The 24690-nt window shown below is 39.6% G+C and overlaps 1 protein-coding gene across 2 annotated transcripts in view; it reads left to right on the top strand.

The window, feature by feature from the left end:
• The window catches only part of LOC149318667 (TATA-binding protein-associated factor 172), an 81210-nt gene extending 67596 nt beyond the window's left edge, over window positions 1-13614 (top strand). For both annotated transcript variants that reach the window (XM_089510235.1, XM_089510236.1), the window contains 9 exons: window positions 63-192; window positions 618-759; window positions 889-1019; window positions 1663-1788; window positions 5607-5759; window positions 6262-6473; window positions 10902-11061; window positions 11499-11669; window positions 12001-13614. In XM_089510235.1, coding sequence (XP_089366361.1) covers window positions 63-192; window positions 618-759; window positions 889-1019; window positions 1663-1788; window positions 5607-5759; window positions 6262-6473; window positions 10902-11061; window positions 11499-11669; window positions 12001-12150 — 1375 coding nt within the window. In that variant the 3' untranslated portion in view covers window positions 12151-13614. The remainder of the gene's footprint in view (window positions 1-62; window positions 193-617; window positions 760-888; window positions 1020-1662; window positions 1789-5606; window positions 5760-6261; window positions 6474-10901; window positions 11062-11498; window positions 11670-12000) is intronic.
• Window positions 13615-24690: the final 11076 nt, after the last annotated feature.

The raw sequence follows: 24690 nt of genomic DNA on the forward strand, positions 1-24690 counted from the left end.
CTTCTTAATATGATATATACATAAGAACTGTTAGTGTTGATCAATTGTGTTTTCTTTCCTAGAAATATTAAGTTTAACTACTGTATTCTCGATGAAGGCCATGTCATCAAAAATGGAAAAACAAAACTCTCAAAAGCAATAAAGCAATTGACTGCCAATTATAGGATAATACTCTCTGGGACACCAATTCAGGTAATCCATGTCTATCTCCTGAAAAGGACTAGAGACAACAATAGACTGTTTCTTAGAATGTTGTGGAAATAACTGGCCAGAGTCATGTGGTAGAAAAACAAGATTAAAGATGTTCATCACAAGCATCTCTTCCACACACATGGACTTCTGATGTGAAAAATCCAACATATCTAGTTCCAAATCATGTGCTTGATTGCACAGTTTAAATCTAAGTGCATTAGGTTTTTTCATAGGTAGGTCTTAACCATGCCAGAACATCTACTGAACCTTGAGATGGGAGGGGAGGTTATGGTGAAATGGGACAAACAGATGGTGGTGATACTGCTTCTTATCAAATATTTAATTTATCAGAACTAGCCTAGTTTGTTATGATTCTATGATTCTGTAATTAATTTCTTTCTCAACAATGTTTTTCCTATATGCAGAACAACGTCTTAGAACTGTGGTCACTGTTTGACTTCCTTATGCCGGGATTTTTGGGTACTGAGCGTCAGTTTGCAGCTCGCTATGGCAAGCCTATATTAGCAAGTAGAGATGCTCGGAGCTCCAGTCGTGAACAGGAGGCTGGTGAGAAACAAGCTTATTTCAGCTTAAAGTACTGTTGCTATTGAGGAAAATTAATGCTTCTGCAGTTCAAGTGTGACCTAAGGAAAAAATCCTGCTTGTTTAATCTCTTCCCCTTGTGCACATTTGCAGGTGTTCTTGCAATGGAAGCATTGCATAGGCAAGTCCTACCATTTTTGTTGAGAAGAATGAAAGGAGATGTGCTACAGGATCTTCCACCGAAAATTATTCAAGACTACTACTGCACCCTCAGTCCTCTACAGGCAGGTTCCATGCTTTGTCTTTCATTGGCATTAGTAAGGAACAATGGGGTTAGTTATGGATCTTCCTAGATACATTCTGAATGGGAATTTTGCTTTATTTTTGCATTGTTACCAAAGTGGAAAGCTTAGCAAGTGGACTGAGTCATATGTAATATCTTTGATTGAAAACATGGAGTTGAATGTAGCATCTGTCTCCAAGTGAAGAAAGGGCTTCTTCCATCCCAAAGGGTTTTGATCCAACAGAGCATTCTTCCTGCTGCACTGCATTCGGATGTGGTATATGTTTATCCCCACTGAGCAATCTGACAATCTCCTCTGGACGGCTAGAGGAGTATATGGTATAGCACGAAGTGGCATCACTGAAGGCTGCAGTGCTTTGTTTTTATCTAGACCCTTGCAGTAGTATTTGACTCTATCCTAATTTCCATTTAGTAAATAGTCACTAATTTGTCTTTTGATGTCTTCACAATATCACTTTATAAGGGATAAAATTGTTGATTCTGAAATGTCAGTGCATGGAGAGTACAGAAGCAGTCCTTGACTACTTAACTTAAAATGAGAGTAGATACTTGTTTCAAAAGAACAGATATTTTTGAATGCATCCCTGGTTATTTAAGTATATGTTGTTTCCTTTTTTTAATAGGTTCAACTTTATGAAGATTTTGCCAAGTCACGTGCCAAATGTGATGTTGAAGAAACTGTTTCAGCAGTTTCTTTGACAGACGAGACTGAAAAAACAAAGCTTAAAGCCACAGGACATGTCTTCCAGGTTGACATTTTATTTTGTAGAACCTTGTTAATAAGTATTTGGATTTGTAATTGGTTGACCTGCCAAACCCAAAGGATGCTCAGCAATGGTTCCTCTTCATCCTGGAGAGAAGTAACCATTGAGGTGGCACATGGTTCTGTCTTGGGCCCAGTGCTATTCAACATCTTTATCAATGGCTTGAATGAAGGGATAGAGGGCATTCTTATCAATTTTGCAGATGACACCAAATTAGATGGAGTACCCAGAGGACAGGATCAAAATTCAAGATGATCTTAATAGATTAGAAAGCTGGGCCAAAACTAACAAAATTAATTATATCCAGGGATAATGTAAGGTACTATACTTGGGCAGAAAAAATGAAATGCACAGATACAGGATGGGGGATACCTAGCTTGATGATAGTACATATGAAAGGGATCTAGTTCTAATAGACCACAAGTATGAGTCAACAGTGTGATGCAGCACTAAAAAGGCCAATGCATTTCCAGGCTGCATCAATAAAAATACAGTGGAGCCTCTGCATACGCTGCCTTTTTATAGGCGGCTTTGAGCATAGGCGCTCAAAGCCGCCGGCGCGCGCGGGGTGGCGCGTCCCATTCAATTGAATGGGCGCGCGCACCTGTTGCGCCTTGCGCGCCGCCACACCGCCACACCTCCGCACATTAGCCCCATTGGAAACAATGGGGCTCGAGCATAGGCGGATTTTTTTATACGCGGAGGGATCCGGAACGGATCCCTCGCGTATAATAAGGTTCCACTGTATAGTCTCTAGATCAATAGTGCCACTCTATTCTGCTTTGGTCAGGCCTTACCTGGAACACTGTGTCCAGTTCTGGACACCACAATTCAAAAAGGATGTTGACAAGCTGGAGTGTGTCCAGAGGAGGGTGACCTAAATGGTGAATGGTCTGAAAACCATGCCCTATGAGGAGCGACTTAGGGAGCTAGGTATGTTTATCCTGGAGAAGAGAAGGTTAAGAGGTGATATGATAGTCCTGTTTAATTATTTGAATGGATGTCATGTTGAGGATGGAGCAAGCTTCTTTTCTGCTGCTCCAGAGAATAGGACCTGGAGCAATGGATTCAAATTATAGGAACAGAGGTTCCACCTCAACATTATGAGGAACTTCCTGACAGTAAGAGCTGTTCAACAGTGGAACACGCTCCCTTGGAGTGTGGTGGGGTCTCCTTTTTTTTGGGAGGTTTTTAAGCAGATGCTGGGCAGCCATCTGTCTGTGGTTCTTTGATTGTGTCTTCCTGCATGGCAGAGGGTTGGACTGAATGGCTCTTGTGATCTTTTCCAACTCTATGATTCTATTATTTAGTAGACTATAACTTTACTGCTGTAATCCCGCTTCGATCCGAAGGGAGAAGCAGGAAATATAAATAAATTTATTATTATTATTATTATTATTATTATTAATTATTAATTATTTTAGGTGAAGCTAAAATAAGATCAAGAGCATTCTTGAGTATGTTTCTTATGAATAATAGTTACATTGAACTGAGTGAGTCCTACACATGTGATTCACATTTCCAAAGTGGAAGTATATGTGCTGCATAAATCAAATGACAAATTTTAATTAAGAATATTTAATAATTTTTCAAGGGTACCATAAAGTAAAGAGCCACCGTGGTGTAGTGGTTTGAGCATTGGATAAGAATCTGGGGAGCAGGATTTGAATCCCTACTCAGCCATGGAAACTGACTACGTGGCCTTAGGATCCAAGATGTAAAACCAGATTTTAGATATGAATAAACTTGTAATAGAAAGTAATGGGAACTTAGAGAAGAAATTGGATTGAATTCACCCCAGAAAAGGAAAAGAATTTGGCACATTTTTAAAAAATGAAACTATTTGTGTTCATATAAGAAATATTTATTTGTATCCCATTCTTTTCTCAGAACTGGGACTCAGAGCCACTCAACAATATTAAAAGAACAATACAAGTAAAAACATAGAAAAGAGGTGCATTAAAAAGGAATTAAATTATTACAATATTAAAATAGATAGCTATTCAAAAGAATAAAATACATTTTAAAAGATAAAACTGTTTAAAACACTTTAAAATGAAACAGCATCCCAAGCCAATCCTTGTGTATTGAGAAATCAGTATTTCATGATCTGGATTAGATCTAAAAATCTGATTTGCATTAGCGGTTGAAATGGGGTTGTTGATTCTAACAAAGATAAGTGTCCCAGTAAAGCTATTAAGGAAGATCAAGGGAGACTACCTAAAACCTTCTTTAAATATAGAGTACTTTGGATTAATAGATGGTTGAAGATAATTACAGCCAAACTCTAGAAGCTATACTTTTTTTTGAGGCTGTAATGACTCTTTTTTCCCTAGAGTATATATGTTTGGGGTTTTAAAGAATACGGCTAATTTACTAAAGAGTATGAACATTTTAACACACACACACACACCCCATATTCAGATCATAATCCTTTTACGGTGTCCCTGAAATCATATCATAGTTTAGATGAAGACTTAATGAGTATTGTTTTTGAAGATAGAGACATTACAACAAAGTAACCAAGAACTGAGAAATTCTTTTGAGCTGAACTTAAGGTTACAAAGCCCACAGTAGTTTGGGCTGCAAGAAAACCTATATGGTTCCAGACTGAAAAAAGAAAGAGAAGCTAAAAAGACAAAGTTGATGGACAAAATACAGAATTTAGGGGCAAAACAGAGGGCACCTTAGCAGCAGCTTCTCAGCAGCTTGTGGGTATGTCATTTAGACTGGCAAGAAGGCGCCATGAAGCTGCCCACCTGATCCCATGGCAGGCAGCTTTGTGGCTCTCTGGCGGCACTGCATTCTCATGCCGTAGGAGCACTGCAAAGCTGCAGTGGTGGCAGAAAAGCCAGCTTTTTGCCAGCTCAAAAAGGAGCAGCATTCTCCTTTTTGGGGCCACGGCATGTGGTTGCTGTGACGCCCACTCGACGATAAAAGGGGTGTCATCAAGCCACCCCTTCAAGGCTGTCTGTTTCAGCCCTAAGAGGAGGAACGTGAGAAATTCTTTGACAAAGGTTTTGGCAAAGAATTTGACACATTTTACAGTTAACTGGTATGATTTATACCTCCTGAAATACTCAGTGTGAGCAGAATGAAGTTATCCTTTGGATTTCAAATATTTTTGAACTTGGCAGTTCTCAACTTAAGCTTATAAAATGTGAATAAATTGTATACTTTCAGATGAAATAGTCATCCTTTTAGAGAAAATACTTCTAGACATACACGTTGTGAGACAATCTGTTCAGAAATGCATATTTAAATGTGTAATTTGGTGCATTGTTTTTCAGTCACAGATGCATGCAAAAATAAAAGAGAATAGAATTATGAATAAAGACGTTTAACGCTGACATCAATCAGAAACAAACTGGACCATCCTTAGTATAAAGTATTTAGATCCTCTAGCTGGCAGGAAAAGAAGTTAACAATGTTTTTAAAATAACAATACTGAATTGTTCAACAGCAAAATTTCGAACAATGGGTTTAGTTTGGCTACGAAAACAGTGTTTTAGTGTAATCATTACTATAGTTTATATCCTTAAAGAATATCATCTCATAAAAATGAAACAGATGGTAGGCTAGAAATCACAGCGTTTGTAATGATGATTATACTAGAATGTATTAGATTTTGCTATCAGGCACATTTTCCTCTCTCTTCCATCATATAACTGTGGCAAAGTGAATAACATTAACTGGCAGGATTTTAAGAAAATTTCACTATATTCTCCCATGTCTAAATTAAATACATTCTAAATTGTTGTGTCTTTTTTTTTAATTCCCTGTGCTTTTTTAAAAAAAATAAGGCACTGCAGTATTTAAGGAAACTTTGCAACCATCCAGCATTAGTTTTAACTGTTAATCATCCAGAACATAAGAGAATCACAGAGAAGCTTGCAGCTGAGAGCTCTTCCCTTCGAGACATCCAGCATGCACCTAAACTCTCTGCTTTAAAACAGGTGGGTAAGCTTACAGATGTATGCCTGATATTAAGAGGACGTTCTTCAAAATTTCTATTGTTTTGCTTTTATGGAACATAGAAGGTACCTTATACTAAGTCAGATTCTTTGTTCATTTAGCCCAGTGATTCTCAGACTATGGGGCTATGATGAGCGGGAGTGAATGAGCCAGGACATCCACATGTAAATTTAAAGGGGGTCATAAGGATAAAACGTTAGAGAACCATTGTTCTACCCTACTGTAGTCTCCTCTGACTGTAGCAGCTTCCATGGGTCATAGGCAAAGGTCTTCCTCATCCTTTGATATGTGATCATTTAACTGGATATGCTGTTAATGTAACCTGGGGCATTTTGCAGACAGAGCATTTACTTTGCTCTACAATCTACTAAAAAACTGTGGTAGTTTTTTAGTAGATTAAGTCTTATTGAGTAGTATCAGGTGGAATGTTTTTCCTGTTGAGTTCAGTGGTTAATTGAATATTTTCATATTTGGTCTTTTAAGTTGCTGCTAGATTGTGGCTTGGGAAATGGTGGTTCTTCAGAAAATGGCACAGAAACCATTGTTGCCCAGCACAGGATCCTTATCTTCTGTCAGCTCAAGAGCATGCTGGATATAGTAGAACATGATCTTCTGAAACCTCACTTGCCCTCCATTACCTATCTACGATTGGATGGCAGTATACCAGCAGGTCAAAGACATTCCATCGTTTCACGGTAAGGCCATTATTAACTATTTCTCAGTAGATAAAACCCCCACATCCTGTAGTTTAGGTTATGCTCCTCCCACTCACTCCATTATTTCTGTAAGGCATGATGTTTTGTCACTTATTGGGGGTAAATATCACTTTTTATGTTTGGCATCAAAGAAGGGTTGCCTGCCATAAACATAATTGCCATAATGCTTTACATTTATGATAGGGATTTGTTAGGTCTTTTCTTCTTGATGTTCAGCATCAAGGACCTCAATTCATTGCACAGCATAGGTAAAGAGTGTGCCAACAAGCAAGCAACGTAAGCACTGTTCTGCTACCAGTGTGTTTTACTACCTATGTGCTGAATGCTAACAGCTGTTTGGCAGTGCTGCTTGCCCTTTGAAGAGCCAAACTTAGCCTGCAGGCAATGTACTTTTGTCATCTGAACATAGGAAGCATCTTTCCTGCTGAATCTTATTGACTGGCCCTTGCTGCCATTATGGAAATGGCAATGTTACCGTGATGACAATTAGGTCATTCTTGACTTAACTAGCAGGGCAGCATCTTGTGAATTGGTTTCCTTGCAAGTGGACCTATTGAATGGTAAAAAGGTGGAGTTCCACTGTACTACCCTGGCTCCAGGGCCATTCTCTAGATCAGTGGTTCCCAACCTGTGGGTTGGGACCCCTTTGGCAGTCGAATGACCCTTTCATGCAGGTCGCCTAAGACCATTGGAAAACACTTATTTAATTACAGTTATGAAGTAGCAACGAAAATAATTTCATGGGTTTGGGTCACCACAACATGAGGAACTGTATTAAAAGGCTGTGGCATTAGGAAGGTTGGGAACCACTGCTCTAGATAGTGAAGAGAGAGGCAATCCACAGACCTATGAATTATTTCACCTTGTGCCAGTTCCAAAGGCAGGAGCCACAAGGCCTTTTTCCTTCCATTGAATCTGTCAACTCCCTCTCTCCCTAGTGACAGAGCTTTTAAGGTCTCTTCCTTCATTTACTACTATTAATTTCTAAGACTAGGCTAATCAGGTAGTCTTGCAGCTGGCTGGCACTATATAAATTAGGCTGTGGCTTAGACATAGGCAGGCTGTGGCTGCTGGTTCTCTGTTAACCTCCTTGCATACCTCCCACATATCTCTCCTCCTTGATCTAAAACCAAGAAATCTTGTGAAAGATGTATTGCCCTGTAAGAATCAAAAATTACTCCTTTTCTCCCCTTTTCACTCACTTTTCTTAGGCAAAGAATATTCACAGCACCTGGTATTTGTTGGTGGTCTCCCATCCAAGTACAAATCAGTGCTGACCTTTCTTAGCTTCCAAGATCAGAAGTGATCTTGTACCTTTAGAGTACTTACACCCTTTCTTCTGTAAAGTAAAACAAGAACAAGAACAGATCAGAGTTGCTAGACAGAAGAGGTAATCACCACCAGACCACAAGGTAACTCCAGCTAGGAGGAGATAAACAGCAGCCGTAGAGTCTGTGTCTCTGTTGTCATGGCATGTAGCAGTCATCTTTAGGCCATTTTAGTGTCTCCAGCAGGAACAGACATGGTCAGGCAATTAATTGGAAGTACTGTAGTCCTGCTGTTTGGTTCTTGCTTTTCTCCACCAAGACACTTCAGCTTGAACTTCTGTGCTATATTTAAAATGAAACCATCACTCCAGGAGACCAACAGATGGTGGCATAGAGCACTGGATGCAGCCCCAGTACTTCCAAATGATAGAAAGAATTATAGGTCATTGCTGCAGCACTGCAATGGATTTTCAAGGGTTTTTTACTAGCGCCTCTCCCAGCACACCACACAGAGGCCTCTAATTTCCCTGTCTTTTCCTTTCAAATTCATTTCATGTAACAGCAAAGAAGGGAAGGAGGTGATAATTTGTAGAAACTTCTCCAGAAGCACATCTAATTCTTCCAACAGGGATGGCTGTTTCCACACAGCAAGCGTGAGGGCAAGAGCAGCAATTTTGATACTTCAAATTACTTCCTCTGTACTTGAGAGGGTTCAGCTTTTGAGCAAAAAAAGAGAGTGGAGAAGGCTGAAGTTCAATGCTGGCCTTAAATTTGAACAAGTCACGTATTTAGCAACTTCCACATGGAAGTTCCACATGAAGGTCCTTCACTTGGGATTGTATGTCTTCCATAGACATAATAGAAGCAGGCCTGCCTTTTCTGATTTCTCTCAACTATCACATATTCCTAATATTCCCATACAAACCGTTATAGAGCCCTGATATTTGGATTGTCTTCCACCTGAAGAATATTTCCGAAACTAATATGCTCTGTAGTAATGTACCTTTTTTTAATGTACTTCACACATATCCCTGCTTAGCTGGTATACTATTGTACTTGCCCTCTATACATAAATCCAAGAAAGACCTCAAATTCTCTCTTGACATGCCTCTAAAATCATTATTTCTTGGTGAAACTACACAAGGGTTGATAGCCCTCTGGTTTAGCACCAAAGGGTCAGTGGGTCAACATAGACAATGAGATAGGTCATATTTTCCTATCTCATGTCAGGCTTCAACCTGCCTTTACACTACAAAATGACAGATATGAAAATCTACATCCTAGGGCTCATAGTCTCATGTATAGAAATCCTTCCTCAGGCATATCTGCTTTATAGACATTGGTTCCTATGCACTTTGGAAGACATGTTTGCCAAGAGGTATTGCTGAATGCTCCCTTTACTATCTGGAATTGGTCAGTTGCTCAGATGTTGGGCAAATCTCTAAGGTAATTTACAAATAGCAGTCATAGAGGCTGGGAAACAGTTCTGGGGGGCCAGGTCATTCAAAGAACCTGGCCAAATCAGAAAGCCAGGTACAGTATGAACTCCCTGGAATGCTTTCAGACTAGTTCTCTTGGCCTTTTTGCACATGATCCAGCATTTCGACATTCCTACAAGAACAGACAATACAACAGTCAAGGAACACATTACATTAATAGCTGTCTGAAACAGATTCTGTTTCTTCACTTGAGCAGAACGAGCACCTCATATCTGAAAAATTTTCAGTATGTAACAATTTGAGTCACCAGGATCATAGCACAGTGAAATACAGTTTCAACCAATTCATGTTTATTGCTATCGAAGAAGCATTGATTTATCTCTTGTATAAACTTTTATACAATTTCTTCTCCTATTCCCTACCACAAACCTTAGATGCATTAGCAACAACTAGGTCCAAGGATTGTACAGCTTTCTGCAAAATATATCTTGTCTGAATTGGGTGTTGATTAATAATATTCTCACCTAGGTTCCTTCCCGCTCTGAAGTTACCTTTTTAAAATAGCAGCTTGTTTCGTGTGGACTCATAGTTTTTTGCCAGTTGACATGGCTTGACAGTAATTCTGCATTTAACTGGGTTTTGCATTTATTCACAACAATTTGTTTGAAATTTATTCTTATAGTATATTACTGCTCTTTGTCACAAGTTGGTTCTGATCCTTGTTCACCTTCATCACGGCAGATAGAGATTGGCGTCTCCCATAATTCAGTGGGAGAGCTCTCTTAAAGGGCCTTTCAAGTAAGGGATTGCAGGCCATACCATCTTGGAGTTGGCATGGCTACTACAACTGCAGTTTGAGGATGGCAAGCAGAAGCATTTCATGCCATTGATCTATAAGGTGATCTTTCTCACCTTATCTGTTCTCCATTCCTCCAGGCAGGGGTGGCTTAGGGTTGCTGTTGTTGGCACAAGGCCTATTCTTAATGAAACTTCATTTCTGCCTATGCAAAACCATATTATACAGGTTGATTCTCCCTTATCTGAAATGCTTGAGACCAGAAGTGTTTTGGATTATGGATTTTTTCAGATTTTGTACTATTTGCACATACAGTCGGCTCTTCGTATCTGCAGGGGTTCTGTTCCATCTGCCTGCCCTCCAAGTGCGGATAATAAAATACACAGGATCTCAAGTCTTGCTGTTCCCAATGGTATGTGGCGGCCACATGCATGTGCTGCTATTGGAGAAAATGGGGGCAGGACCATGCATGGATGGCAAGTCCATAGAAGAGGAGAGCCACCTGTATGTAATGAGATATTTTTGACATGGGGCCCAAGACTAAACATGAAAATCTTTTTTTCCCTATACCTCTATATACATAGTCTGAAGGCAACTTTATACAAAATATTTTAAATAATTTTATGCATGAAACAAAGTTTGTGTACACTGAACTATCAGAAAGCAAAGGTATCACTATCTCAGCCACAATGGGGACAATTTTGGAGTATTTTGTATTTGAAGTTCTGGATAAAGGAGACTCAACCTGTATGAAAAGCTGCCTGTTCTCAGCACTGTCTTCATCATACTCCCACTTCTCATTTCTTTGGCCAGTTTCACTTCCCATAATAGAAAAACATTTTTCTTTTTCTTATCTTTTTGTTTGCATATAATCACGTAAATTGAAACTGTTTTTCATACACAGGTTTAACAATGACCCATCCATAGATGTACTCTTGCTTACGACACACGTTGGTGGATTGGGTCTTAACTTAACTGGAGCTGACACAGTAGTGTTTGTTGAACATGACTGGAATCCAATGAAAGACCTCCAAGCAATGGACCGAGCACATCGTATTGGGCAGGTAAGAAATGTCTTTTGATTGGGTTGGGGTTAGTTAAAACCACTTGTCAAAAATGAGTAACGCTTTCAAAACCAATGCCATATGTAGCTATTGACCCTTACTTATTAGAACTGTTGTTCTCTAAAATAATGAAGATCTGAAACTTGATCAAACATATCAGAAAAGTAAAGATTCAAGCTGAATCTTTTTCAACATCTTCAAGTTCCTAGAACATGCTTCACCCCCTGGCAAATATTTGGTGTTCAAGACATGAACTAAAATAGTATGAAAAGTCATCTAGCATAGAACACAATTTCTTCATTGCTTTAGTTGTTGTAACCAAGTGTTGTATATGAAATGTCTTCTCCTGTATTTTCCTTTGCCCTGTATTGGTTTCTTTTGACTGACATCTTTACATTTTTGCACAAATGCTCACATTTGTTAACTGTGTCCCACAGAAACGAGTTGTTAACGTTTATCGCTTGATAACAAGAGGAACCTTGGAAGAAAAAATAATGGGCTTGCAGAAGTTCAAAATGAATATTGCAAATACAGTTATTAGCCAAGAGAATACTAGTCTGCAAAGTATGGGGACTGATCAGCTTCTTGACCTCTTCACTCTTGACAAGGTAAACAATAGTTCATAACTAATCTGAAAGTGAATTACTAATCTATAGGAGTTTTGCTGTAGATTGGTCCATTGCATTTGGTAAGATAAACAGAATACACATTCTCCTTTGAGAATAAGAGTCTCTATTAATGAGATCATCATCCTCATGCCTAAGATCATAATACTTAACCTCATCATCTTTCAGTATAAAAACTGTCTTGCTTAAGTATTTATTTCTGTATTATTTCCATAATTATTTACCTAAATGTGGTTCTTAAAATGCATATATTTTAATGTGCTTCTCTCATCCCCCCCCCCCTTCATTTACTCCTCTCTCCAATACCTTCAAGGATGGGAAAACTGAAAAATCAGACGGTGCCACTTCTGCTTCTGGTAGAACATCTATGAAGTCAGTTCTTGAAAATCTTGGAGAACTTTGGGATCAAGAACAATATGACTCAGAATACAGTCTGGAAAAATTTATGCATTCTCTCAAATAACAAAATACAGTGTCTAGTTGCTGGCAATTTCAGCTGATATTCAGCAAATTTCAAAGCATTTAGTGAACTTCTGACGTAACATGTAAATATCCTTGTGGACAAAAATATGAGGAAAGTCTGGCGTTTTGAACTGAGCCACCTTCTTCAATTTGGAATTGTTAAGTCTTAAATACTTGCTTTGTAAAAAAAAAAATTGTAAAATAATTTAGAATTTCCAGAATAGCTAAAAACTCTTATTTGATTTAAAAAAAAATACGAAAATAAAGGAGAGGGAAAGATCTTAACAGGTTTTGCACATGTTGATAAGTGTTACTTTGAGCTAACTCTGTCACTCTCCTTTTTCTTGAGTCTGCAGGAATTTGTACAGGTTGTTTTGACTCCTTTGCCTTTTAAATCTAGCTTGCTTTAATGGTACACTTTAAGAATGTTCAGTTTAACAAGTTAAAATGATGTTTAGTTCACTTCAGGATGTATGTTGACATGATAATGGCAGAGCCTATCATCCAGGAACAATATTGGGGAATTAAATGAGACTTCCAAGTATTAAAGTTCCCATTTTTATATATTTAAGTATGTGGTGCTCTTCGGTCTTCTCAAATTTGAGAGCAGTTAACTTTTTAATAGGAATTACAGATAGTGGCTTACTTTAAGCCATATCCTCATCCTTTTTAGAGGGTGCCATTTTTAAACAAGTGTGTGTGATGTGTGTTTGTGTGTGTACATGTGGGCATGTGTGTGTTTGGCTAGATCATAACTCGGTTCAGAAAAATACAATATGCAGTAGGTTTCAATCTTATATTTTTTTGTAACTGAAAGAGGAAATGTATAGACAGAGTTTTTCCAGCAGCAGATCTTTAAAAATTAAGAATCCATGCTGGAAAGACTCTCCAATGCACTAGTGCATGAACCTCTTAAATAGGAGAGGAGAGATGCTTTATTTAGGGAGCCAGATATAAACTTTCTTAAAAAACACCTACATTGCATCAGAAGGAATTAAGTATTTGAGCTGGAATCGTGTAATAAAATGTTTAGGTGGCTATAAAACATGACAAGAATAAGAATAGTTGTACATTTTTTTTTAAAAAAAAAAGGTATTTTCTAAAAGGGAGTCTTTAGTGACATACGTCTGTGCATGTCTGTACCAAACGTGTACACAGTTTTCTAAATATATTAAAATCCAACCTACATAAGCTGTCTAAATGCATACATAGAATATAAGTATGTCATATCTAAAGTTTGGAGCTTGCGCTTCAGCATCAGACCTTGAATAGCCATGAAACCTCAACAATGTAATTGCTTTAAAGAGGAGAAAATGTTGGCTTATGGAGCAAGATCATTTTGCAGCACTCAGATATGAATGAACATGTGTCATATTTGAATAGATCTGTGAACTGCTATACTGTACCATTAATTTAGCATTCCATGGGAAAATAAAATAAAAAGGCCAAACTGGCATTAATCAACCCCCTTTGTATTTCATGTGGTTCTTCTTTGTCTTTTATCATGAACATTAGTGGTGAATTAGAGAAAAATAAAATGACATTTCATGTGAATAATGCATTGTTTGTCTAGGCAAAGATGGTTGACTCCTTGTTGGACACACATTTACTAGTTGTGTGATCTGGGTTTTGTATTTCATGTTTTAAGGGAAAACATACTGAGATTCAAATTTATCTTGGTTCATGATTGCCTGTCTTAGCAGACAATGTTAATGTTGAATCATCATATATATATCCTACCCAGCATTTTATAGAAACTTAAGACATTTTTGGGGCATCCTTGCTCATTCCACTATTAAAACAATTGATAACAGTAACTGATCTCTGCTAAAACATGGCTGTAAAAGGTGCTTTTTTGCTTTTAATGGCGGGTTACAGACCACCCATTTGGGGTGGGCTGTACCCGCCCCTTTCCTCGGTGTATCGGGGCCTCAGTGGCTAGAACGCAGCCTGAAAAGGGGTGTCCCTGGGGCTTCAAGCCCCAAGGACACCCCGCAGTGGCGGGGAAGAGGAGAAAGGGGCCGCTTGGCGCCCTGGTGCGGAGCGAGGATGTCACTTCCGCGCCGCCCTGTATAGAGGTGGTGCGGTCATGACGTCCTCATGGCGGCGGCCGTGTGGAACGGCCGCCGCCATTTTGTGCGTGCGGAGCGCGCACTAGGGTTAGGGGGATGTGGAAGCACCGCCCCTTTCTAACCCTAGTGCGCGCTCCGCATGCACAAAACGGCCCGTTTGTAACGGGCCAATGTTATTGAAATGTGACTTCTTATAGCAAATATATATGATCTCCTTTTTATTCCCAACTAGCTTCTCCTTATACTGGAAAAGGGGTGAAAAGTGTAATTATTTACCTTCCCATTATCCTCAGTGCTATTAATCTCTCCACTACCACAACATTTCAATTATAAGCTGATCCTCTGCACTGTTTTAAAAATGGGATTCATTTCATTTCGCTCTGTGCTGCCATATTTTACAGCTGCAGGCAGTGACAAAAAAAGCATGGGCTGTTTATAGACTCTGTAAATACTGCCCACAGTTCATGGCGTTATCTAGCTTGCTCTTTATACCCTTTTAGTCCTTAGCCCTGATGGCAAAACAATGCTGTTTTATGCTCATGAGTCAGCAGAAAATTATACTGCTTATATGTTAGGCATTCAGAGACATGGCTGTGTTAATCTGGAATGCAAAAGGATTTTGTATCTTTCAGACTTAACTGTGTGAAAGAAGTTGTAGCATAAGCTTTTCATAGACTTGGTCTATGTTCTCATATGCATGGAGTACATAAATGATACCTAAAATGAAGATCACTCCTCTTCTACTAAAATATGTGCGACTTCTGAAATACCTTATGGGGGAAGACTTATAGAGCTGTGAGCCACACATGTAGGCTTAGGTAGGTTTTGAGTGATGTGAGAGCACAGAGACGTTGTAGTTTTCCCTTTATTTACAAATGCATAAGTGGAGCAAAATAGAAAGAAAGAGGCAGATTCTCAGAGATCAGCTCGAAAGGCTGTACACTAGATATAAGGTAAGTACATCCCATCAACTTCATATAACCTTCAAGGCCCCTGGATCCCCAAATAACCGCCACCTAAGGATGTGGAAGGTACAATTTCAACATCTTTCTTGGGGCTCCTTGCACTGTACTGTACTAGGACCAGGAGGGGCCTTTATGTAACCATGAAGTAAACCAAAAGTTACCTTACCAAGCAATGCTGCATCTTTATTGTTGAATGTGTTAACCTGGAACACTCATGAGGTTATTTAATGACTTCCTTTCCGAGTGAACAAATAAACATCCAGAATAATGATGGTATAGAGATGTTGAATAGATTACAAGGGCCTGACTGAGCCCAAAACAAATAATAATGAACTAGAGATGATAAAAGCTGCAGAATAGGTTTTTAATGGGTCCTAACATATACACACTTCCCCATATTTCCTATTCCTGTGGGGAAAAAACCTGGTTGTTTAACCAAAATAGCTGAATGTGTAACAGGAACAGTCTCACCTTTGCATTTCCTGAGGCTAAGCAGCCAACAAATAAGTGGATGCATACCATTCTCATGCATTTCATAGTGCTAAAAAAGCATGTCATAGAAATTTTAGGTGGCTTTAAAAAATTGGCAGTTAAAAATAGCAATAGTTGTACTTTTTATTTTTTAAAAATGTATCTTTTAAAAGGGAGTCTTTAGTGACATAAGTCTGTGCATAGATGTGCATGTCTGTACCAAATGTGTACACAATTTTCTAAATATATTAAAATCCAACCTACATACGATGTCTGATATGTATAGGTGTCGTATCTATACTAAGTAACAGGGAAAGGGGGACAGAAAGGTGTATCAGTGACATCATGTACAAATCCTCCGCAGAAAGACCATGATTGGAAGTTTCACAAAATGCAAGGCTCTTTAGAAACTAGAAGTGTCACACCAACCCTTGCCCATCACACCATTAATTACACCACTGGAGTGTCTTAGATTGGAAGAAAAAGGCATTTGTTACTCCAATGTACTCTAGAAACCTTCAAAGTGCATTAGGACAGCATGGCCCATCCCAGAATCCCCTTTGCCTGCTGCAATGCATCCAGAATGGACCACATCAGAGTCTAGTGTTTAGGTTTTGGTTGAACCATATGCACCACCGTAGTTACAAACTGGACTAATAATACCTCTCTTTGTGTGTGCTTAGGAATGGTAGAATTCAGCATTGCACGGATTCCTGACTTCTGCTGGGAGGATTACCAAATGCTAGTAATGCAGATTGGGAACATGTTTTGCCTACCTTTCATTTTAGAATATTTCTGCTGCAATCTTTTTTCTTTCTTTCATGGGATTTTCCATGGAGTACCCACATGGTCTCCCATCCAGGTACTACTCAATTCCAGGCCTGCTTAGTTTTATCAAAATGGCTGCATAGAATCCAGTAACACCAGTCCCTTTATATAAAAGTCTCCCAGAATTACTGCCTGAGTGGGCAGAGCCAAAGATATGACTTGGTGGTGCTTGCTAGCATCTAATAGTGCAGGTGTCTAGTATTCCATTAACAAGAAATTAATTTCAAATAGTGTTCTACTATTCAGTTTAATTACAATTAAAATGTTCTGTACTAAAGAGTTGTTTCTATAGCTACTAAGACTATAAAGGCTAAAACAAGTACCTTTCTGGTAAAGTTGTCAGTCTTTTCCGAGTTGGGATTTTTTGTACGTTGATTTTTCATTGTATGTGATTGGTAACTGCATTGAGGGAAGGCAGGTCTGTGGTTGAATGGGAGAGCCAAGACTTGGAAGCATTACATTTTTACAACTACAGCACCTTGGTTCCCACTTCGAATTTGGGAATTGACAAAAATTCAGGAACTGGAAAACTGAGGGGCTGCAGTTAAAAATAACTTCCAAGTTATTGCTAGTGTATGTACAAAAAGGTCCCAGGGACAACACTAGGTATCTCCAAGCAGAGATGGGGTGAAAGTCTGTCTGAAGCCTTGGTGAACCACTGTCTCTCGCAGTTGACAATGTGAAACAAGAGGATCAGTAATCTGACTTCTGTAAGGTAGCTTTCTATGTTTCTATCACATGTATATGTGCCTTCAAGTTATTTCTGATGCATGGTGACCCTAAGGCGAACTCATGGGGTTTTCTTGGCAAGATTTGTTCAGAGGGGTTTACCTTTGCCTTCCTCTGAGAGAGTGTGACATGCCTGAGGTCACACAGTGGGTTTCCATGGCTGAGTGGAGATTCGAACCCTTATTAGTTTTATGATTTAATTTTATTCATTTCATATCCTATTTATGCCCAGATGTTTCACTTTTTAAGCATATATTGCCATGTAAACACTGATAGGAGTTGGGATTTGTCCTAAGATGTTCCATAAAACTATAAATAGTTGGCTCTGTTTCTTTTATTTCATTCATTCAATTGCATATGCCTTGCTCCTACCCATGATTAGCCCAGCTGCTTCTGAAGCAAAGTTTCATTTTCTTTTTAGCTGATTTGTCTTGTCTTCCAGCAAGAATAATATCCCTGGCTGAGGCCTTTTCAAGGCAATCAATGACTTTTGCAGTCATTGATTGCTTTGATCATCTTGCCCTTTTGCTTTTAATCAGCCGCAAAAGCTGTTTATTGCTTCATATTCCTCTGCAGCAAACATCATCCTTTAATTAATCCCTGTGAACGATTAGACCTCTGGATGTAACTTACTAAGCGCCATGCAAATCAGCTCCATCCTCATTTTGCTGTATATAGCTGCCTATTGGCAGAAGTCCAGCATTTCATTCAGCCAGAGGTAGCTCAGAGGTTGGTTTGTAAAAGCTATTGGAAGAAAAAAGAGGAATTTCCTTACAGAGATCTGACTATAGCGCTGGTTATATATACCCCACGAGAACAGACTTTAGAACTGTTACAACTGAGCTAAACTATGATTTGTATTGAAATCTTACAGTCTGATAGGTCATAGTGTAGTATAGCTGGAAATGTCCTCTTTCTATAACTGAACCAAATGGTATGTATGAGTCTGCAAGAAACTATGCTTCCCAAACATTTGAAGTGGGACCTCCTTTTAAGCTATTTTATAAAATAGAAAATTGCATTGCATTGACAGTAAACCTTTTAAGTGTTATACACACACATACACATATATGTGTGTGTGTATTGAAGAGAATGTACAGCAAGGCAAACTGGGGGGAAAGGTACAAGCATCTTTTATTATGCAGCCTATCCAAGAACAAGTTGGAACCAGCATGCAAGATATGTTTGTTTATTCATTGTGCATTTCTCTTCTTGCATTAAAAAAAAAAGGAAAAAAAACTATAAACATGAGAGGTTCATGTCTTTCTAGGACTTGCCATTCACAGATACTTGTGCACTGTGCTCCAGATGTTCTTGTTTGTGCTAATCATTAATGTGTTACAAACTTCTGTATCTTCAAGACTGTCTTGCCACATTTCAGAATGCGTAATTTGGTAGGGTATTGGTAAATTTCAACAGCAGATCATTTACAGCAAAGCGTGAGAAATAGGAGACCAGCCAACGCTTCTCCACACATGTGTATCAGCCTAGTAAAAGATGAGACCGAGTCTTCATCTAAAGTAACATAAAATAGTTTTACTCACAGATCTTGTGCATAGCTCATACACAGGCACAGCTTTATGGTAAAGATACAAGAAGTAGAAGTTCTACATGCTACTTGGAAAAATGCATTTAGAAGAAAGGTTTGTCAATGTCTTAAAAGAAACATGCTGACCACATGGAGACAAAGTGGAGACTGAAGAATAAAATGGAGACTGGAGATTTAAGAGGTTATCACATGCCTCTTTTCGCCCAATCCGGGCACAGGTTTAAACAGATTTTATTGCATGTCTCTGGGCCCAACTTGGCCACATCACGTACCCGATCCAGACTCCTGGCGTACTTTTCAAAGAACGAGGAAGTATCGTTCTTTGAAAAGTTTGTCAAGAGTCCGAGTCGGGTACATGATGCAGCCAAGTTGGGCACAGAGGCATGCAACAGATCTGTTTTCATCCATTCAAGCCTGTGCCCAGCCTGTGACCATATCAGGTGAAAAGAGGTGTGTGGTAATCTCCTGAGAAAGGTGTGCTAGAAGGAAGCGAGAAGGTGTGTTAAAACAAAACAGGCAGTTACCACAAACATGCACTTAAAATCCTAGAGAGTCTCATTATGTGGGAGTTGCTATACCCAACATAATTTATAGACCACTAAAGCCTATGGATAAAATATTTTGCTGCCTGAAGTAGAAAAGCAAAGGGTACTTAGCCTGATGTCCAAATGAACAGTGCTGTCATATAGGAGAAGGACTGGTACTGTTACTGTGTGCCTTCAGGTTGTTTCAGACTTAAGCAAACCTATTATGGGGTTTTCTTGACAAGTTATGTTCACAGAGGGTTTGCCATTGCCTTCCTCTGAAGCTGAGAGAGTATGACTTGATGATGGTTTTCGGTGGCTGAGTGGGATTTTGAATCCTGGTGTCCTGAAGTCCTAATCCAACGCTCAAACCACTATATGCTGGCTCCCCAGGAGCAGGAAACCCTAAGCAATTCTGGCACCTAAAATAGAAAACCCTATAAATGTTTCTCCCAGTTCCTGGAAGTTCAAGCAAAAATGTAAAGCAAAGAACAAGAATTTAGTGCTTTCATGACCCTTAAAATCTGGTGCTGGAGTCTGCCAACACTATAATGGTAGGGCTGAACCTTGCTGTTATTATGTTTTATGATTGATCCATTTGTAAATAAGTGGTTTTCCCCCCTTATGTTTTGGTCATTTTGTTGTATTGATGATCTAAAGATTGCCATAAGGTTTCTAGTAAATTAAACAGTTCAGAATGACATACAACCACCAGGAAAAAGCAGGCTGGAAGAGCCAAATCCCTCTGAGGCTCTGAGCTGTAGGAGCCAAGTGTAATTTGTTCAGCATTATTAAAGTAGGAATGGGGATTATGTAGCTTGCAGTCTGCACATGCCCCTGTGGCAGCCTTTTCCAAGACCCTGTGGCATTATCTGTGCTCCAACCATTGCCTATCCTGATCTCACCTAAATGTCGCCACACTCTTCCTAAGCACAATGGCGTCACTAGGGTTGGCATCACCTGGTGCAGTAACTCATGGTGTCACCTCCCAATGACCTCCTCCTATACCAAACCATACAGAATCTTTAGTCGTATTTTTTGCACTAATGTTATTCATAAATTATAATTCCTGTATATCAGTGTAATGGCAGTAGTTGTGACCTAAACAACTAGCAAAACTAAAATTGTACCTTTAAATTACAATATCACATGCATTGCCTAAACGTATTTGCATGTATGTGGTTAATGTGAAAATTTGGTAAGACAAGATATTTTTAAAGAACATTTAAAAATAATATATATATTTTTTAAAAAATTAAATTTTAAAACCTGATTTAAAAAAAACATTATGAAGTCTGAGGTCTCCTCTTTCTCCTTCATCCCACTGAGTGTCACCTCACTCACACCATCTCTTCTGTTGACCTTCAGTGTTTTAAAGGGATGTAGATGGATGCTACAACCTGTTTCTGTCAACAGGCAAGTGTGTGAGGAGCAGTGGTGTCAACCCCCCTTAGGTTGTCAAATGGTGTTGTCCACACACCCCACACACACCCTGCAGAGCATACCCTACCTAAACATGTGCCACTAGGATCCCCATAGACTCCAGTTCCTTAAGGATCTGTTGCAGGCTATTCTTGTGTAATGTTGTAAATGTTCTTAGCTACCTTGAGTCCCTATACCTGGAGAAAGGCAGGATATAACTAAATTATGGCTGCTCTTTCAGCTTTTATGTTGTAACCTTCCTCAGATACTGGAATAGTGATCCATCAACAGATTTTCCTATAGAGAGTAAATAATATAAGTTTGCTAAATGCAGTTTATTTTGCTTGTGAGTCCCTATATTGGGAGAAAGGCAGGATATAAGAGATGATGATGATGATGATGATGATAGTGCCTCTTTTCTTTTAACAACTGTAAACCAAGAAGGCTTAGGACAATGTATGTTCCACTCTTAGAGAGACTCACTGTTCAGCACTCAGACCTTCCCTCTCTTAAACGTCTTCAGACAGTAACCCTGTTTTCAGTTGATGAAAAAATACGGGTCATATACTATTATCAGCCATATTTAATGTTTAGAGTTGTGTCACTAAATGTCAGTGCCACTTTAGTCTCTCAACAGTGAGCAGAAATCTCTGGGTAGTTTGCAGTTTATAAGACATGATTTCCAGCTTCTTCTTTTTTATCAGTAACAGCTGCAAAGGTTGTATTGCACTATGTCATTGCGGTAGAACAAGGTCCACTGTGCTATGAATCACACATTCTCAATTAGAGAAAAGCCGGATCTAATGGCTTATACTGTACTTCATGAGCTGCTGTGCAGAGTGGTTACACAAGATATTACACAACTGGTCCACAGGGAACAGTACAACCACACACACAACTGCTTGCAAAAACTTTTGCAAAACAGCTTTTGTGCAACTATTTGGGTAACAATATAACCAGTGTAATGATGGCAGCATACTGTAGTGGTCTGATCTTACAAACTAGAAGTCTATGAGAGACCCAGGTTCAAATCCTTGCTTAGCCAAGGAAACCCATGAGCAAATCACACTCTCTCAGCCTCAGTGGGAGGCAATGGCACATCTCCTCCTCCCAAACAGTCATTTCCAAAATGGCTATCAAGCAACAAACACATTTTTAAAGACAGCTGCCAACCCTGGGTATTTCACTGGCATATAATTTTATGAAAGTGATCAGGGATGGCTCATACTTATTTCCGGGAGGAGCAGGTGTTTGCACTGTCTTTCAAAGCAGCTCCTATTCCCAAATCTGCTAAACATTGCAGTAACCAAGGCATTACCAGCAGTATGTAGATGAGCGAGAGTAGGAATCAGCCTATGCACAGGGTGACCCAGATGTCCTCATCGCAAAGGAGAACAAAGCACTGAAAAATGTGGGAGATTAAAGAAAACTGTAGGACATTACATAATAAAAGCTAAAAACACTGATATAAATGTACATAAATTCCTTTCATGTGGTTGATTCACAGCTGTATGACATGTACTGTATTTTATTCTGCGCTCAACTGTATTTTTCTGATGAACTTATCTTCTTCAAAATCACCCCTCCCCATCTTTGCTTTTGCCTCTCCTGTGCCTTCTGCTCTTCCCAGTTTCCTTCTACTCTTCAACTCCTCTTCATTTTTTCCTACATCTCCCCACATGTTTTTTTTTTAAATGGGCCTCCTGTGCCATATAATACAGCCTATAATAAACCTTGACTTGGGCTTCCCTGGCAAAAATAAGCCCTTTGCAGCAGCTGCACTGGCAGTGATAATAAATCTGTTGAGCTACTTGTTGCTTGGCTGCTGAGGCACTGGATGACACAAGGACAGGTTTTGCAGCCAGAGAATAGGCCAGAAGTGCCCCAAAGAGATGATCAGTCTCTTTTATTATGTATGGGGGGGGGGGGGAGGGAGGAGATAAAAATGATCTGCACTGGGGGTCAAACATACTCAAAATGGAGGACATTTTGGAATTCCTCCTGGACAAAAGATTGACATGTGGAACATGTCCGACATTTGGTCACCCTGCCTAGGCACGACTGGTGGGCCTGTGCAGATGTGCAATGCATGTGTTCACATGAATGATATGCATGTAAGAGAAGGAAGGTGCTGGATTCATCTGAGTTCTTTCCCCCCAACTGTTGCCATGTGGCCCTCACAAGTTTCTGTAAGTTTAGTGCTTTGGTTGATACTTGCTCTGGGAATGAATCAATCAAATGTGAGATTCCTCCCTTTGCAAAAGCAAAGAGAATAGCAACAGAAGAAGGGTTTCCCTCATGATCACATCAGGGAAGGGACAGGTTAAGTTCTCTCCCCTCATTTGCCCTCTCCTCACCTGCGCTTTCCACTGTTCAGCTTATTCTATTTGCATTATTATTATTATTATTATTATTATTATTATTGAATATTTGCACATTCAGTACAAAGACATTACATCTAGTCCAGCCCTTGGAGTCTTCCCCACTAATGTACAGAATTTTTCATCTTCTGCTACTGGTGTTTTTTAGCAACTGGGTCTAAAGGTCATGTACTGCTTTCTGTAGGAAAGGCTTACAATACAAACATGCATACAAACTAAATAAAAATCACAATAAACCCACTAAGTTATTGATTTGTAAAAGACTAGAAAGCAGTCATGAAAACAAGTGCCTCACAGAAACTCTTTCCTCATATAGAAATTCCCACCCCTCTTCCCTATGACAGACAGTCCTAGAAAATATGATCTATGCTCAACTCCACATAAGTCACAAAAGTCTGTTTCTGCCCATCCAATTACAAAGTGCTATGTGCTGCACAGTGAATTATGAACACCCCCCCCTCCAATAAACAAACCTGCCTTACTTGACCCCATTGTTCAAAGATCTGAGAGTCCCTGATTGGACAAAAAGGGGGAAAAAACTATGACCTGTTGCCCCCAATTCCCTGTTTCTTCCAGTCATTAGACACCTAGTCTCTACAGACTCCCAGAAGGTGGATCATTTACAGTGCCGGGTGTTCTGGTGGGACGATTGTCCTACCCTGTTAAAGAACGATCATTTTATTCAGCGTCTATGCCATTTGCTTCCTGCTGCTGACAAATCAGAATTTATACTGACGACATGCCATGCTGTTGTTTCCCTTTCCCCTGGCTGACTGCCACCAATGCTGTTAGAGATCTTGGGCTGTTCTAGAAAGAGCCTCACTGAATTCAACATTCAGCTCTCCATCAGCGATTGTTGGCAGACAGAAGTGGGATCTAAAAAAGCTGCTTTAGCTGCAGTTAATGCAAAGCCAGAGTGAACTATTGCTCCAGCTACAGCAGAATCGGAAACGTGGTTAAGTGGGGGAAGAGGCATAAAAAGCATTAAAAAAAACTGCAGGGCCATTTCTCACTGCAAATATCTCCCCTTCCTTTCTAAACTATAACTCCCACAATCTTCTAGCCTTGCTGGCTGGGAGATTCTGGGGGTTACAGTCCAGACTCCTCTATGGTAGTTATGAATGCATAACTTAAAAGAGTTATATATTTGTGACTGTTACATATTCACAATCCCTATATCAACCAATGTTTAGGAGCCATGCAGGAACTGTGAAAGTCCCCAAATTCCTATTTGCAGGAATCAGCTTCTGTGCTCAATGGGGGTCTGTTCCCATATTGATCAGGAAGAATCTGGATGGCAGTCCCACCCACCCACCAACCCTCCCTTGCATGAGCAATCTCTGGCATAAGGGGGAATTGCAACATGGATCTTGTTTCTGGTTGTCACACCTAGGATTGCTCATGGGAGGGGGTGGGAACACAGCCAGCTACTGTGGTGGCAAACCCATGGCACGCATGCCCTCTCTGGCATGCGAAGCCACTTCTGAGGGCATACAGAGACAGGAGGGCGGGGGAAGAGAGGAACTGGTGTGTGCCTGTTCCTCCTCTTCCCTGCCCTCCCATGTCTTTGTCTCTGGGGAAGTCCCATCCCCAGAAGTCC

This window comes from Sceloporus occidentalis, unplaced genomic scaffold (genome assembly GCF_023333645.1).
Source record: "Sceloporus occidentalis isolate IW3139 unplaced genomic scaffold, rSceOcc1.0.p SCAF_2, whole genome shotgun sequence".
NCBI lineage: Eukaryota > Metazoa > Chordata > Lepidosauria > Squamata > Phrynosomatidae > Sceloporus > Sceloporus occidentalis.